The sequence below is a fragment of the Pelobates fuscus genome, chromosome 2 (genome assembly GCF_036172605.1).
Source record: "Pelobates fuscus isolate aPelFus1 chromosome 2, aPelFus1.pri, whole genome shotgun sequence".
Lineage (NCBI taxonomy): Eukaryota > Metazoa > Chordata > Amphibia > Anura > Pelobatidae > Pelobates > Pelobates fuscus.
The window spans coordinates 135,789,999-135,807,088 of NC_086318.1; the positions used below are offsets into that span (position 1 = coordinate 135,789,999).

The 17,090-nt window shown below is 43.3% G+C and overlaps 1 protein-coding gene across 1 annotated transcript in view; it reads right to left on the reverse strand.

Annotated features, from left to right (window-relative positions):
* Positions 1-17,090, reverse strand: part of MCF2L2 (MCF.2 cell line derived transforming sequence-like 2) — a 446,256-nt gene that overhangs the window by 400,382 nt on the left and 28,784 nt on the right. The window contains exon 2 of the mRNA XM_063442725.1: positions 5,285-5,368. Within this exon, the coding sequence (XP_063298795.1) occupies positions 5,285-5,368 (84 nt within the window). The remainder of the gene's footprint in view (positions 1-5,284; positions 5,369-17,090) is intronic.

A 17,090-nucleotide genomic window follows, 5' to 3' on the forward strand; every position in this document is an offset into this window, starting at 1 on the left:
GCTGAGTATTGACTGTGTGGAGAGGAGTTTAGTGTGTCCGAGTGGTGTGTATGTCCCCCGTTTCCCCTGCTTACCTTCCCTGGTTGTCCAGTGGATCCCTGGTGGTCCGGGGGATGGGTAGCTCCATTGTACAGAACACTTTGAGAGCTTCCTCGTAGTTCTGGCGCTAAGTTACTCTCAGTGGCACTCTGAGTTATCCAGGGACTGTGGTACAGATGAAGTGAGGGATCGCAGGGGGATTTTTTTATTTCCCTTCCGGCTCGAGGAAGCCCCACCAGAGCTGGAGCTCCAGACCGAGGGTAATCCAACTCTGTGTAGTGCATTATTTTGATAATATTATTTTAATATTATGATTAATATTATTATTATTATTATTATTATAGAAACAATTCTTGCCAAGGGACCTGCAATCTGTCATGGAACTGGTTGGAGGGATGCGCAAGTATAGGACTTACCCTGGGTTCGTCATGACCTAGCTTCGCCCGTGCTAGCAGAATTATAGAGACAGCAGAGAAATATGCACATGATGACCAAAGTAGTCAGAGAAGTTTAGCAGATTGTAAAGAAGACATGAAATGACAGCAGAAAGATAGATGAGTGAAAGGTTGAACTTGTTGGACTTGGGTCTTTTTTTAACCAGCATTGCTATTCAATTCTTTATTTTTTTAAACAGAGCAAGTAAATATAGTTCACGATGCTCACAGATACCATATTTAAAATTGAACTGTAACATATGACTTTTTTTTACAGCCAGATATCAAACTAGAAGTTAGATTTGGTTAGGTTTAGCTATTTTGTAAATTCTATACATAGTTACATAGCTGAAAAGAGACTTGCGTCCATCAAGTTCAGCCTTCCTCACATCTGTTTTCTGCTGTTGATCCAAAAGAAGGCAAAAAAAAAACAGTTTGAAGCACTTCCAATTTTGCAACAAACTAGGAAAAAATTCCTTCTTGACCCCAGAATGGTAGTCAGATTTATCCTTGGATCAAGAAGCTATTACCTTACATTGAAAAAGTATATCCTTGAATATTCTGTTTTTGCAAGTATGCATCTAGTTGCTGTTTGAACATCTGTACGGACTCTGATAAAACCACTTCTTCAGGCAGAGAATTCTACATCCTTATTGTTCTTACAGTAAAAAATCCTTTCCTTTGCCTTAGACGAAATCTTCTTTCTTCCAGTCTAAACGCATGACCTTGTGACCTATGTAAAGTCCGGTTTGTGAATAGATTTCCACACAATGGTTTATATTGGCCCGGATATAATTGTATAATGTTATCATATCCCCTCTGAGACAACATTTTTCTAAACTAAAGATGTTTACATTTCTTAAGCTTTCTTCATAGCTGATGTGTTCCATTCCTTTTCTTAATCTTGTAGCCCGACTCTGCACCCTCTCCAGTGCCATAATATCCCTCTTTAGAACAGGTGTCCAAAAGTCCACAGCATATTCAAGATGTGGTCTTACCAGTGATTTATAAAGAGGCAAAATTATATTCTCATCCCGAGAATGAATGCCCTTTTTCATGCATGACAATACCTTACTGGCCTTAGCCACTGCTGATTGATATTGCACAATATTGCATAGTTCGTTGTCTATGACAATTCCCAAGTCCTTTTCGTGTACGGGGTTCAAAAGGACTTGGGAATTGTTATAGACATCAAACTATACTTTCTTTATTTTACATTTCAGGGCAAAATAATGCAAAATACAAGGGCACGCTAAGCAACAAAACTACTACGGAGTGCTGTAGTAACATGCTTAGTTGTCAAATCATTATTGAACACTTTGTCACCTTCCTGGGTCCCCTGGGTGTCTGCGATCTGGTCATTTTTTCATATATCTTTATAGTGAAAGTCCCTATTTTCACATTTAGCAATATCAATTCTACCAGTTTTTGGATGGAATGCCAGTGAATTCCCTTCAAATAGGGATAAAATAGATAGATATAATGCATAAAATAAGCATAGCACATTGAATTGGTACGTCTACGGTCAGGATCCAAGAGATATGTATTATACTAGATTAGACATGTTTACTTTACGTTCTCCAAGATCCCTATCCGAGACGTTAAAGTGTTCACTAAGCAAATTGACCATTTGTCTATGGATAGGGGCAACAGAGGCATCCAGGCCAAATCTGGCCTGTAACTGGTCAAATGTGGGTCAGATGAAAAGGAATTGGACAAAAGTAAATCATTAATATGTATGACAGAGTGGGAAAGTCAAGATTCCACATCTAAGTCAGGTAATGCAGATCGCAACACCGATAAGGGGGTAGCTCTGGACTAGGTAGTGGAAGGGTTAATCTTGGTGTATAACACTCTCAGAGCCTTAATAGTGGCTTTGGTGGTTGGATACATGTTCACCATCCGTGGCCGAAGAGCAGGAAGTAACCCTAAGACCTCCCTAATGGAGTAAGGTAAGATTTTGGCAGCCTCCATCTCCCACCACAAGGGACAAGCAAGCTCCATATTAAATTTAAGGGCTGCAGCAGCATTGGTCACCAAATAATAGTGATTCAAGTTTGGTAAACTCATACCCTCACAAACTCTGCGTTTTTGCAAAATAGGCAATTTGATCCTACATGTTTGTTTGTTCCAAATGAGAGCCAAGAGTGTAGAATGAACCTTCTGAATAAAAGAGGAAGATATGTTTGGGGGAATAGCTCTAATAATATATAAAATTTTAGGAAGGAGAGTCATTTTTATCTAATTAATCCTGCCTAACTATGAAATTTCAACACTACACCACCTTTCAATATCTTCCCTAAGAGATGGACAGATTTTTGCCAAGTTGTAAGTATGCATCTTTGACAGGTTCTTGCACAAATTAATGCCCAAGTAAGACAAGTAGGAATCCCTCCAGTCGAAGTCAAAAGTTTCTTTAAAATATCCAATTCTTGCATGGGACAAAAAAAGAAAGTGAGTTTTATTAGTATACAATTTATAGTATGAAATTTCACCGAATTCTTGCCGGATGGACATTAGAGGTTTTAGAGAGGCCAAATGATTTTTTTAGTAACAAAATAATATCATCCGCAAAGAAGCCTATTTTATGTTCTCTGTCTCCTACCGCAATGCACTCTATATTAGCACACTGTCTAATTGCTTCAGCCAAGGGTTCCACTGCCAGCTCAAAAAGAAGTGGTGACAATGGACATCCCTGCCTGGTTCCATTGGATAAAGTAAAACTATCAGAAACAAAGCCAGTGGCATATATTAAATATATGGAATATTAAATCGGGACATGACTTCCCTAAGAAAACCCCAATGAATTCTAACGAATGCCTTCTGCAAAGAAGGGGTGTGATTCAATTTGATTTTGTGGATCAAATTAATAAAACACCTTATATTGTCTGGGGCCTGACCATTTAAAACAAAGCCCACCTTGTCAAAGATAATTAAAGATGGAAGCACTCTAGCAAGCCGCTTGGCCAAAATCGTTGAATATAATTTTGTATCATTATTTATTAAAGAAATTAAGTGCATCAAATATATAGTGAAAGAAAAAACTACTTAAAATGCTTCAAATCCACTTACAACATAACATTAAAAAATCCATTCAATGGAATTCAACCAAAAAAAAGTTATTTGCAGCTCTTGCAAATGGTCTCTGCCCAGGACAGGAATTGAGTCAGCCAATCACAATGTGCATTTAATTTCCAAAGCCCTGCTGAGCATTTGCAATAAGCCCTGATTTTTGGGCACGGGACAAGTTCCTTTGAATTGTAGTTCAGTTGTCAGGTCAATACTGTGTCAGCTTTCTAAATTATTTTTTCTATGAGATAAAAGCCCCTCAGGATAACTAGCTGTGACTTAACCCTACACATTGCACACAACTTATGTGAGTGCCCAAAGTGTATCCTATTCAATGTCAGGCAGGTCCAGGTAATCAAACTTGCATCATACTGGTGCTTGTTGCCATGACAGTCAAGACAATGTGTATCTGCACATCAACTGAGCTGATTCTGTGTACAACTACTTTGTTGCCGTGACAACATGCTCATTTACAGACATAACATTCTGTTGTTTTAAGCTGCCTGAGAGTGACAAACTAGGAGACACATTAAATCCAGCGAGAATATTAAGCTACTTCAGCACATATTCACACTTGCTTGTAGATGTTAATCTTTCAAATAAGTTTTAGAGTCTCTAAAACATTAGATAGTATGCAACAGATGTGCACTAACAAGGACAGTGGAGCTGTTTTCTTAAAGGATTTTGTTAACATGTTAACATATCTGGTGCTACATAGTGGACTGCATTCGAGTAACAGTGTGTTTACACTGGCGGAGGTTGCGGTTTGCCCCAGAATCTAGGCAGTAAAGAAAGTAACTTTGCAGGTAATCTAGAGCAGGGACAGGCATAACTTTGTGCACTCGAGATGTTGTGGACTACATGTTCCATGATGCTTTGCAAGCATTGTGGCTGTAAGAGGATTATGAGAGATGTAGTCCAAAACATCTGGAGTGCCAACAGTTGCCTATCCTTGATTTAGAGCTTTATTTCTGATACTTTAATCAATATTTAAATGTTAAATTTTTAGGGAAAATAAATCTAGATTACACTGTTAACAGTATGCATTGTCACACCTAGGAACTCTCACCAAATGCCCTGGCTTCCTGCCTATACCTGGTCCCCTAAGTGATTAAATCAGACAGAGTAGGCTCTGAACACCCAAGCAATATTTTTGAGTTATAAATATGTGCAGTATGTGGGTGACATTTAACAGTAGACGAATAGCTGTATGCATCACCACCTCTGGACAATTACCACTTACATTAATTATATTGTTGTATGGATGAAATAGCAATTCCTACTACTACTACTACTACTACTACTCAAAAAGTCTGTGATAGCGTACATTGTTATATCCTACAAATGTAACACTTTTTGTTGTAACCACATTCTCTTTGTGTGAAAATAAAAACCATAAACAAAGAAGTAAAAAAAAATAATAATATTATAGAGAGGGCTGTTTCTCCTGGCACCATAATTATTTCAATCAGCTCTACAGGTTATGGAGTATGGAGTGTTCTTTTAATATCTTGTGTCCGCGATCCACACGACAGGGTCCATGCAGGAGCTTCCAGCTTTTAGTGCAGGAAGATACAGGAACACAGAGTACCCAAAGTAAGAAATCACAATTATTAGCAAACATTTTTTACTACGGACATTGGGGAAGCACGCTGTATTGGTTATGATTCTTGGAGTGTTCTGCTAATAATGAAATAGTCCTTTGAGTTTAGTGAAAATAAATAAATTCACATAAAGCGTACCTGATAAAGTTGCAAACTGGCGATGAAGTTGTTCTATGATATCTACAGCAAGCAGTGGACGGATCTCCTGTTGCATGATTTCATCTGAAAAGCAAACCAGAGATGATTAGATGGTAAAACCTCTCAAGGGCACATATAAAGTAGAGCAGTGCAAGTATATCAATGTAAGCATTTGTTCAGATATTTCATAATCATTTCAAAGCTACTGTTATTTATAGCACAGTATGAATTGTCTTAATATTAAGCGGTGTGTCTCCTTGGGAGGGAGTGTCTTTGTGTGTATTTGTATGTATATATATATTGTGGTGAAACTATCACTGGTGCTACAGAAGGCCACATCTAGGGATAACTGATGGGCATCTCCAATCGGGGGCTTGGCACATAAGACCATGCTCCTGCTGGATCTGCAGTTCGGCTGCGGTGCATGGACGAGTGAGTACAGGTCATTACCTTCCAACTTAAAGAGAGCAGTACACAATGGTTCTAAAACTTAAAAATAAACAAATAAGAGAAGCGTTCATAATGTAACCACAACAAATGCACCCTTTGCTCAGTACGCTTTCCTGATGAACATAGCATCCCATGGAAGACTGAGTTATTGTGTCTGTGACAAAACGCATTTTGTCTCTGGATGGTTAGGTGACAAGCGGCCCTTTTCCCATGGCTGTTGGAGGAGCCTGAGTGCCTTGGTACTTTTTATATGGCACTTCGGATTCCGCCAAAGTGCCGAAGTTCGTCGAAGTCGTCGAAGTGGCCGCCATTCGACAAAGGAACACGTGGCGGCGGCCATTTTAATTTAGTCGAACGCGGTCAGCGGTGTAAGCTAAAGAATCTATGGAACTAAAATCGGCTGCGCAAATATACGAACACCGCTGACCCTTACCGTCACCTCCACTTAGACACTTCGGTAAAAGTCGAAGTACGTTCGACAATTCGAACAGCCGGTTGCAATGTGCTATTTGCACGAACGGACCCATTCATTTCTGTAGGAAATTGACCGACCGCACAGCCCAAATCTATGGAACTGTTTTGGGCAGGGAAATGTGCTTGCGGTCGGTCATAAAGGACTTCCACTTAACTTTTTATGTACTGGGGGTATTTGTCTGATTTTTGGTTATGTCTGTATTTATAAATGAACAAAATTACATTGATTATGCTTGGCATGGTTAGGTCATCAGGCTTGGAAAACATTTTTAAAGGACCACTCTAGGCACCCAGACCACTTCAGCTTAATGAAGTGGTCTGGGTGCCAGGTCCAGCTAGGGTTAACTAATTGTTTTATAAACATAGCAGTTTCAGAGAAACTGCTATGTTTATCAATTAGTTAAGCCTTCCCCTATTTCCTCTAGTGGCTGTCTCACTGACAGCCGCTAGAGGCGCTTGCGTGATTCTCACTGTGAAAATCACAGTGAGAGCACGCAAGCGTCCATAGGAAAGCATTATGAATGCTTTCCTATGTGACCGGCTGAATGCGCGCGCAGCTCTTGCCGCGCGTGCGCATTCAGCCGACGGGGAGGAACGGAGGCGGAGAGGAGGAGGAGAGCTCCCCGCCCAGCGCTGGAAAAAGGTAAGTTTTTACCCCTTTCCCCTTTCCAGAGCCGGGCGGGAGGGGGTCCCTGAGGGTGGGGGCACCCTCAGGGCACTCTAGTGCCAGGAAAACGAGTATGCTTTCCTGGCACTAGAGTGGTCCTTTAAGAGTGACAATAATGAGATTCGGGTAGGCTTGCTAGGTTGCATACAAGTACAGTTAACTATGATATCAAGTTCGTTTAGTTGTTGCAGGAAGGATTTCTGCAAGTTAGGTCATTACCCTATGGCCCTGCGTTAAACTCCCCCTTCCCTGTATCAGGCTACAACCTGTTGCTTCAAGTAGATTTGTGGGTCTAAGCCCCTATTCATTTTTAGTGGGCTGCTAATAGCCGGAACTGGCTCAGTCGCATTTAAATAAAATCGTGTTGCTTGCAGGGGGTTTACCATTTGGGACAGCTTATACAATTTTAAATAATGCAGGTAGGGATGCGTTATCTATGGGTCGTCATGAATCATATTATGTACAAACTTATGTATAACAAGTTAAACCAGGCGAGCGTGTGGCCACGCAGAAATGTGAATATTAGTATTAATAGGTGAGGGTGATCATCGGAGCCTTGGGTGTCTGCCATCGATTGCAATGTCCTGCATTGGGTAGGTTGTAGGTACAGGCCCCCAACACCTCACGCATCTCAGATTAGCCCCGTTTAGCCGATTCCCACCGGGTATATAAAGTTGTCCAGTATGGTGGTGGCTTGCCATGGACTGGTAACGTCGCTTGGTGAGGAGATGTCCAGCTGTAAGCGGCACGGGTGTTGGCCCTGCAGTGGTTTAGTCGTGCGGTATAGGACTGGCTTTCGTGTGTTGGTGCACGGCACTCCTCGGCGGCTTTGTGCCCGACGTCCGTCCGCAGCTCTCCTCCTCCTCTGATAGCATTGCCTCCGGAGTTTTCGTCGCTTTGCTGCAATCAGGTGAGTGCTGGATCTCTGTCTTTCCTCAGGGAGCCCCCTAGGTCTCTTCTTATTGCCCACACGTGGTTTCATGTTTGGCTTCTGCGTGGCTGTTATTTGCCCTGTATTGCAGCTCAGTATGGCCCATATTTTGCCTATTATGGCGCTCAGGGTAACGGTCTGTCCAGTGCTTGGTTCAGCTGGTTCAAGCCGCGGCAGTTTCAGACCGCGTGTTGAGCTGGGGATATCTGCCATCTTTGGTGTCTCCATCCCTCTCTGCTTGGGAGTTTTATGAGGCCGACAGATGCATCCGAGACCGTGGCACTTCAGGTCTTCGGGGACCGGGATGACCCCCACCGGTCCATAGGGGGGGGGAGGGATTTTGGAGTGCTCCTTTGTCCCCCAGAGAACCGGGAGAGCGGCTGTCTCTCCTCGGCTCCCACCCGTGTAGGCCATTAAACTCGATTGGGTCAGTCCGGCACCGGAATACCGTGAATCGGGTATCCCCTGGTGCAGTGCCGTCTCCCCGGTACGAATCTTGCGGTAAGCTGTCGGTACGTCCAGGTGGTCAGGCAATAAACCCTGAATCTGGGCTCCAGACTCAGGAGCTCTCGGCATGTGCGTCTAGTCTGCTTAGGAGTCAGGCTCCGCCCCCCATGTCTGTATTTAAAGTATGCTGATTCCGAATATGTAGGTTATATGTGAATATGATGCATATTTTTAAAGTTATAGTATATGTATAAAAAGTGTATTTTTTCTGCCTGTGATAAATTACATTAACCCATTGTGTTCAGTAATTATATCACAGGTAGAGGGGAGGGATTGTATGTGTTTGTGCTGGGTGTGCCTTCTGTTTTACTGTACGTGATTGGTTACATGTTGTCCCTCCCTGTGGGATGTCCCCTTGCATGGGGACTTGCATAAAAGTCTGTGTGTGTTAATTAAAGTCAGATCATCTTGGACCTTCATGAAGTTTCGGCTCATGTTTGGGGGATTGGAGAACTACACTCTGGGGATTGCTATAATCACTATACTCCCCAGGGTATAATCACTAAGCTCTGCTAAGAGCTGGTTCTTGTTCCTGCTCTCTGGAATTGGAGAGGTTGACCTACTTAAGCTGGACCCTGGTCTTGGGTCCAGAGTGGGTGGAGACGGCGAGACCCCAACCAAGCTGCGGTGGTTCGTGGGGTCTGCAGTGGTTATAGTGTCTAGCGGGAAGCACTAGGGAAGCACGGGAAGCACTAGGAGCATCCATCAACGGAAGGTATCCGGTTGGGGTGCCAGGTGATCCGTTACAGTGTCAAATGAGACAAATCAGCAGAAGGAATCCTAAATCAAATCTATAAGTTCAGGACGGAGTCGGGTATGTCGGGCAATGAAATAATAGATTCTTAGTTGTTTGCCTGCAGTTTTTCTTTTTCTCTCCTTGTATCTCATGATATAAATAACCTTTAGAGTGGTTTCAGCAAACCAGCAAAAGATGAGTTAGACGAAATACACAGTACTGTGAGTCTGTGACCAATATATGCCCTAAGCTTTGCTGAATACCATAGAAACCAGTCAGAAGGCAATGAATAGGGCTCCTGTGTGGATGGCCGCCTGTAGACCCTCATGCTGCATGCGACTGCTATACACTGGGGTTTCTTTGTTAGACACTGCACGTATTCTATTTAAATATGAATTTCTCATTCAGATTTTTTTCTATTGGGATTTTTTTTCTTAATTTCTTTAGTGCAAGTTTTGATCACAGATATATTTATCTACAAGTGACATAAAAATTGTTCATGTAAATGGCTAAGCTCTCTAGAAGCAGGGTACACATAGTGAGTGGAGCCAGTGGTATCTTTAGTATATTTGTATGTGTACTTTGTATGTCTTTATATAAAACTTGCTCTGGAAGACTATGGATAGTGTAAGACGTGATTCAACTGGTCACTTTTTGGTGCCATTATCAATGTCCACCTGACGTTAAAATTATTCTGCCAATGGTACAAACACATGGCGGAGAAAAGAGGAAGAAGTAAACCAATGAAATTTCCCACTAGAAACCTAGATAAAGCGGCACTGTCATCGCCATATCCAAAATGAGCAAAAATAAATAAAAATAAAAAATGTATACAGATAAAAACGATTTAAACTTTAATAGTGACACTATTTTGTCACATATTAGCTTATTTTCGGGGGATGCTCATAATATAAACCATGCCCTAGTGAACTGATCTATGTTCGGGAGAATTCCCCCGACTGTAGACCTGCTTTCTAGCACATGCTTTCTACCGTTTTTCCCCCAAATAAGATTTCCTCCGAAAAAAGGCCCTAGTCGTCTAAGACCCTGGAATTCCCTCTAGTGGCTCTCTGGTAGACAGGCACTAGAGGAGGAGTTAACCCTGGCAGGTAAGTATTGTAGTTTATAAAAACTGCAATAATTACCACTCTAGGGTTAAGGGTGATGGGAGTTGGCAGCCAGACCACTTCAATGAGCTGAAGTGGTCTGGGTGCCTGCAGTGTCTTTTTAAAAGGTAATGACTGAACACACAACAAAGAAAAAAATGCAAACAACTAAAAAGATGTACAAATGTATCACGATATGCAACCAGTTACTTTCTACTATATGTATCTTGTTATGAGGTATTGGATACTATTTAGATATATAATGAATTATAAACTTGTGCATCATTCTCCCTTTCTGTTTGTTCCAATGCTGATTACAGGAGTATAGTACAGCAAGTATATGGGGAGTGTATGCAGGATGCACAATTAGAGGAGGAACTCTTTAATTTTTTCCCCACATAACCCTCATTACTGTTAGCTTTTGGTTTGGATATCAATGTTGCTTATGCTGAGACTGTGCTAAAGCAACCATTGGTCAATTCACAGCAAGGCGCTTGTTTATTCAAACATTGGAACCATAAACAAGTCTGGCACACAACTACGGTATCGTGGTCCCAGAATGCCCTTTTAGTATTTGCATATGTTCTCTCTACATATACCAATAAAATGATACAATTCTAGTTCATCTCAACAGTTAGATTTTTTCCCCATGCCAGCTGGAAAAATAATTTAGCTCATGTCTCATCTTGCTGCCAGGACTTAATTCTTCAGGTCATTTTTTCCATTTATCCATTCCTTTATATTTTCAAAGGAGTAGCATACTTAATTCCCAGAAAGCATGCATACAATGTTAAACTCTCCTTACGGGGACACTCTAAATACTATAACCACTACAGTTGAAGGCAGTGGTTATGTTGCAAGGGGGCTTTGGGTGCAGTGCCTCTATTTTTGTAAAAACGTTTTAAAGCTGTTTGATGAAAAATATGGGATTTCCTCAAAATCAGAGTCCAAACCCTTTGTCCCATAATGAGTTAATTCTCTTTATTATTAATCGCCTAAGTATTTGGATAGTTTGAACCTGAAATGTGTGCAATAGTAGGCAGTGAGTGATGGGTTATAGCAGAATTCCGCTTGCCAAATCACTGCAGCCCTGTATCACCATGGACCAAAAGAGTTAACAAAATCGCCCATCTTAGTAAATAAAAATGAGGATTTAGTAACATGAAATCCCTCTATTTATTTGCTAAACCAGGAGATTTTAAATATTGTTGGAAGATTGAAATCTCTTTTTTTGTGAGTTAGCTGTTCCCTCAATGTGTATCTAACCAACTTTGCTGATCTAACTGAATGTAATACTTGCATTTTTCCTTTTACATATAACCTACCACAAAGTATGCAATCTTTTAGATAATGTTACAAGCAAATTACTATTGTGTCCTCCCCAATGTCTGTAAAATGCAATCAGCATATTTTGCTTTGGAACATGTTTTCCCAAGGTTTTCAAAAGGAGTAATTAAGAAAATTAACATCACAGACCTGTTCGTATCTGAAATGTTCAATTCTCCTTCAGCATTCTTGACCGTTTACAGTGAGACGGTAAAAAACAGTTTCTTCTCCAGACAGTAAATTCCATTTTAAAAAATGAACAAACGGCATATGTAGGAAATAAATCCACAAGCATGGGTGTCTGTCTGAATCCTTAAGGCAGCTTGTGGCCAGGATACCACAAGAGGCTCAAGAGAGATGTACTTGAAGGCAAAGCAAAACTAAGTTCACCAGGCACTGGGCCAAGACAACGGAAAGGAAGGACTGAAGGCTGTAACATTTAAAGCATGACTGAACCACATATTGTATTAACTCTCATTCTGATTCCACTGTATAATTGAATAAATGGGTACCTATATTTTAACATCTCACAGGGCTATGTGCTAAAAGAAGAATTGTTGGGAATTTAAAATTAATTTCAAATTTAAAGGTACACTCCACTGCCCAAATAAAAAATAAATAAAAAATCACTGTTTAGTAGATGTACCTCAAATGAAAACTGGTATGCATTTAATTATGTTTTTTTTTTTGTTTGTTTGTTTTTCATTTGAGTTATATGTAAAAACAGCTTGCAAAAACTGCAGGTCTCCTGTCTGCTGCATCCCCTTTAAACCCCGCCCAGTCTTCTTGTGACTGTCCAATCACAGACTTCCCAGTGCAGCACAATGAGAAGTCTTTGCAACGAAAGTACTCTGAGCAATTGCTTCCTCTTGAGTTCAGTGCAAAAGAGCTAACCAAACCAGAAGTGACAGGACCTGTTGTCTGCTTGAAAATCCAAGGGGTGTTACCATTATAATTTTTAAAAGTGCCAATTTCTGTTAAAATCTACACTATTTCCCCCAAAAAGAGGACACACTCTTAACACCTAAAGCTTTTCAGCAAGCTAAAGTGCTTTAGTGGTCTGAAGTGTGTCTTTAAGCCAATCTGGAGGACTGGTGAATTTTTGCAGTTCAGATATTTTGGACTTAAATGTAACATTTTCTTTGAATTCTCACTGCTTATGGCATGTGTGCGTAAACTGAGTTACACAATATGTGGGACAAAATAAACATATATATATATATATATATATATATATATATATATATATATATAGATAGATAGATAGATAGATACAAGGATGCTGCTTTTACTGACATAAATGTAAGGTAGATGCATACATATTCATACATTTGAGTAAGTGCATGTACATTACTACTGGTTTTCATATATCTGAATTTTAGGCAAAAAAGTAACATTTTAAAATCCATACTTTTCCTCTCTGACATTAAAAGAGAGATTTAATGATCATTTAATGAGTAAGAACACTGCTGCTGGGTTTCCATGGCAACACTGACTCATTGAACAAGTACCAACTAAAAGGAGCATGTACTGTGTGTGGTCTGTACAAGCAAACCACATGCTCCTCCACTGTACTACCAAAGATCCAGCCAATAGCACCCACCGGACCACCAGAGATCCAGCCACCGGTACCCACTGGATCACAAGATATTACACCCCCATCCCTTTCATAAAAGGTAAGTAGGATGGGCGTTTACAATTAAGCACAAACTCACACTCATACACTCAGCCAATTCCCAAACACAATCACACCTAGCCAACCCCCCCTTCCCCACCCCTCCCAGCAAACACCCAAATAATCACAGGATGGAATTTGGTATTATACACAGCCAGCCCCGAAACAATCACACTCAGTCAACCACCACATACAATCACAGTTAGCCAACACCCAATCACAATTAGGCAACCACCATATACAATCAAACTCAGCCAACACCTGCTACCTCTTGTCTCAAATCCCCACTGTATCCTTTAGATAGTTAGCTCACGGGCTATCTGGCTAAACACTTTGTATAATAGCGCTTCAAGGGCTAGATAACAGCTTACAGGGCCCTCTCTACCCTATGTATTTGTCTGTGTATATTGTATGTCCTCCACTAATTGTACAGTGCAGCAAAATTTGTTGCCGCTTTATAAATACCAGTAATAAATAAATAAACACCAAAATAATCACACTTAGCCAGTGTGTTTTATTTTGTATTTGGGCAGTGAAGTTTCCCTTTAAAGGACCACTCTAGGCACCCAGACCACTTCAGCTTAATGAAGTGGTCTGGGTGCCAGGTCCTTCTAGGGTTAACCCATTTTTTCATAAACATAGCAGTTTCAGAGAAACTGCTATGTTTATGAATGGGTTAAGCCTTCCCCCTATGTCCTCTAGTGGCTGTCTCATTGACAGCCGCTAGAGGCGCTTGCGTGCTTCTCACTGTGATTTTCACAGTGAGAGCACGCCAGCGTCCATAGGAAAGCATTGTGAATGCTTTCCTATGTGACCGGCTGAATGCGCGCGCAGCTCTTGCCGCGCGTGCGCATTCAGCCGACTGGGAGGAGAAGAGGAGGATCGGAGGAGGAGAGCAGGAGGAGATCTCTCCGCCCAGCGCTGGAAAAAGGTAAGTTTTTACCCCTTTCCCCTTTCCAGAGCCGGGCGGGAGGGGGTCCCTGAGGGTGGGGGCACCCTCAGGGCACTCTAGTGCCAGGAAAACGAGTATGCTTTCCTGGCACTAGAGTGGTCCTTTAACTACTACAAATAAAAAAATAAAATAATGTCTGCTTTAACAGTGCAAAGTAAAATGCTTATGTATACAGTAAGTGAAAATCCTGCACTCCTCACCTTGCTTCATTTCAATACAAACTGCATAAGAAATCAGCTACCACAGGATCACAGGATCCTGACGGTCTATGCTGGGTCGGCACTATCAGAGCGCTGGCCCTGCTGCATTCCATGGCGGGCAGGTGGTGAGATCAAAGATCTCCCTCATCGGCCCACATGCAGTATATTGCGGCCGCCGGTGGCAGGGCCGGACTGGCCCACCGGGATACCGGAAAATTTCCAGGTGGGCCGTCGGCACCTGGGTCTGCTGGCCGGCGGCCGCTGGCTGGGGGAGGTCTGCTGGCCGCTGGTTGGGGGAGGTCTGCTGGCCGCTGGCTGGGGTGGTCTGCTGGCCAGCGGCCGCTGGCTGGGGAGGTCTGCTGGCCAGCGGCCGCTGGCTGGGGGAGGTCTGCTGGCGGCCGCAGGGGGAGCAGGCTGTTCTGTCTCTGCTCCCACGCCCGCGCGCTAGAAAGAGACCGGGGCCGGAATATGATGTCATATTCCGGCGCCGGTCTCTTTCTAGCGCGCGAGGGCGGGGGAGCAGAGACAGAACAGCCTGCTCCCCCTGCGGCCGCCAGCAGACCTCCCCAGCCAGCGGCCGCTGGCCAGCAGACCTCCCCAGCCAGCGGCCAGCAGACCTCCCCCAGCCAGCGGCCGCTGGCCAGCAGACCTCCCCAGTCAGCGGCCGCCGGCCAGCAGACCTCCCCCAGTCAGAGGCCGCCGGCCAGCAGACCTCCCCCAGCCAGCAGCCGCCAGAAGACCTCCCCCTGCGGCCACTAGCCCACCCAGCCGGTCACCCACAGGTAAATTCTGTCAGTGTAAGTGTATGTCTGTGTCATGGTGTGTGTGTCTGTGCCATGGTGTGTCTGTGTCATTGTGTGTCTGTGTCATTGTGTGTCTGTGTCATTGTGTGTGTGTATGTGTCATTGTGTGTGTGTCTGTGTCATTGTGTGTCTGTGTCATGGTGTGTCTGTGTCATGGTGTGTGTGTGTGTGTGTGTGTGTGTATCTGTGTCATTGTGTGTCTGTGTCATGGTGTGTGTCTGTGTCATTGTGTGTCTGTATGTGTGTTTGTGTCATGGTGTGTGTGTGTTTGTGTCATGGTGTGTGTCTGTCATTGTGTGTGTGTGTGTGTGTCATGGTGTGTGTGTGTGTATGTGTCATGGTGGGTGTGTCTGTGTCATGGTGTGTGAGTCTGTGTCATGGTGTGTGTGTCTGTGTCATGGTGTGTGTGTCTGTGTCATGGTGTGTGAGTGTGTGTCATGGTGTGTGAGTGTGTGTCTGTGTCATTGTGTGTGTGTCTGTGTCATTGTGTGTGTGTCTGTGTCATTGTGTGTGTGTCTGTGTCATTGTGTGTGTGTCTGTGTCATTGTGTGTCTGTGTCATTGTGTGTCTGTGTGTATTTCAAAAAGTGTTTTTACTCACCTTTTCTTTTTCTCCTCACGCCGTGCTGGTCTCCCCTCGACTGGCCCTGCCTCTATGGCTGAGATCATCAAGCATGATGATCTGAGCCAATCCAATGCTCTGCCATTGGATTGGCTGCAAAGGCCCTGATAGTAGGTGCTGCACACTGTGCAATCACGCTGTGCAGCACTGACACAGGAAGCACCTCTAGTGACTGTCTGAGTGACTGTCACTAGAGGTGTCACTAGAAGCAATGTAAACACTGCATGTGAGTATGCTTAATGTATAATTAAATTAAAAGGACCAATATTATATATTAGAAAAAGCAATATATATATATATATATATATATATATATATATATTTATATTATTCAACCATCTGGGGTGGCAAGACATTGCCTCACATATTACATACGGCAATATATGGCGCAATGACTTATGGGGCTGGCATAGATTTTTTTTTTCCAGGGCTGCTTTGTATCCCCAGTCCGGCCCTGGCCGGTGGGGAGAGAGGGAGGGAGACAGGAGAGCAACCCGGAGGAGCTCTAACTTGCAGCTCCGCTGGGTTCCTCTCGCGAGATTCGGTAACGCTCCGGGTCTCGCAAGAGTGAACTCTAGCCCCACAGGCTAGAGATCACTCACCACTAGCACCGCCAGGGATGGCAGCAGCACGATCCACCCTCCCAGACTATAGGTAATGTGGGGGATATAATCACTCACTTAACCCTCACCAACACACACACCCTGCACTCCTGACACTCACAGCACCCTCACACACAAACACCCTGCACCCCTGACACTCATAGCACCCTCATTCACACACACACACACTGCATCCCTGACACTCATGGCACCCTCACTCACACACACACACTGCACCCCTGACACTCACAGCACACTCACTCACACACACACTGCACCTTAACTCACACACACATACACGGCACCCCTGACACTCACAGCACCCTCACTGACACACAAACACACTGCACCCCTGACACATACACACACTGCACCCTCACACACAGCTTCCTCACACGCACATAGCACCCTCACGCAAACACAGCACCCATGACTCACACACAGCACACACACACACTGCAACCCTCACACATACAACACCCTTACTCACACACACTACACCCCTCACACACACTGCACCCATCTTGCACACACACTACACCCCTTATACAAACACACACACACACTTTACCCACACACACACATCAACCGCCAACACACACACACAGCACCCTCACACAAACACTGCACAATACTCTTCCCTGGCATTTTTGTCTCCTGGTATCCCATCTATGGAGACACCAGAGGAAAATTTCAAACTAACAGTGCAAGCATGTTATGAAATTTGCTTGCGCTGTGCAGAACAAATACAGGGCC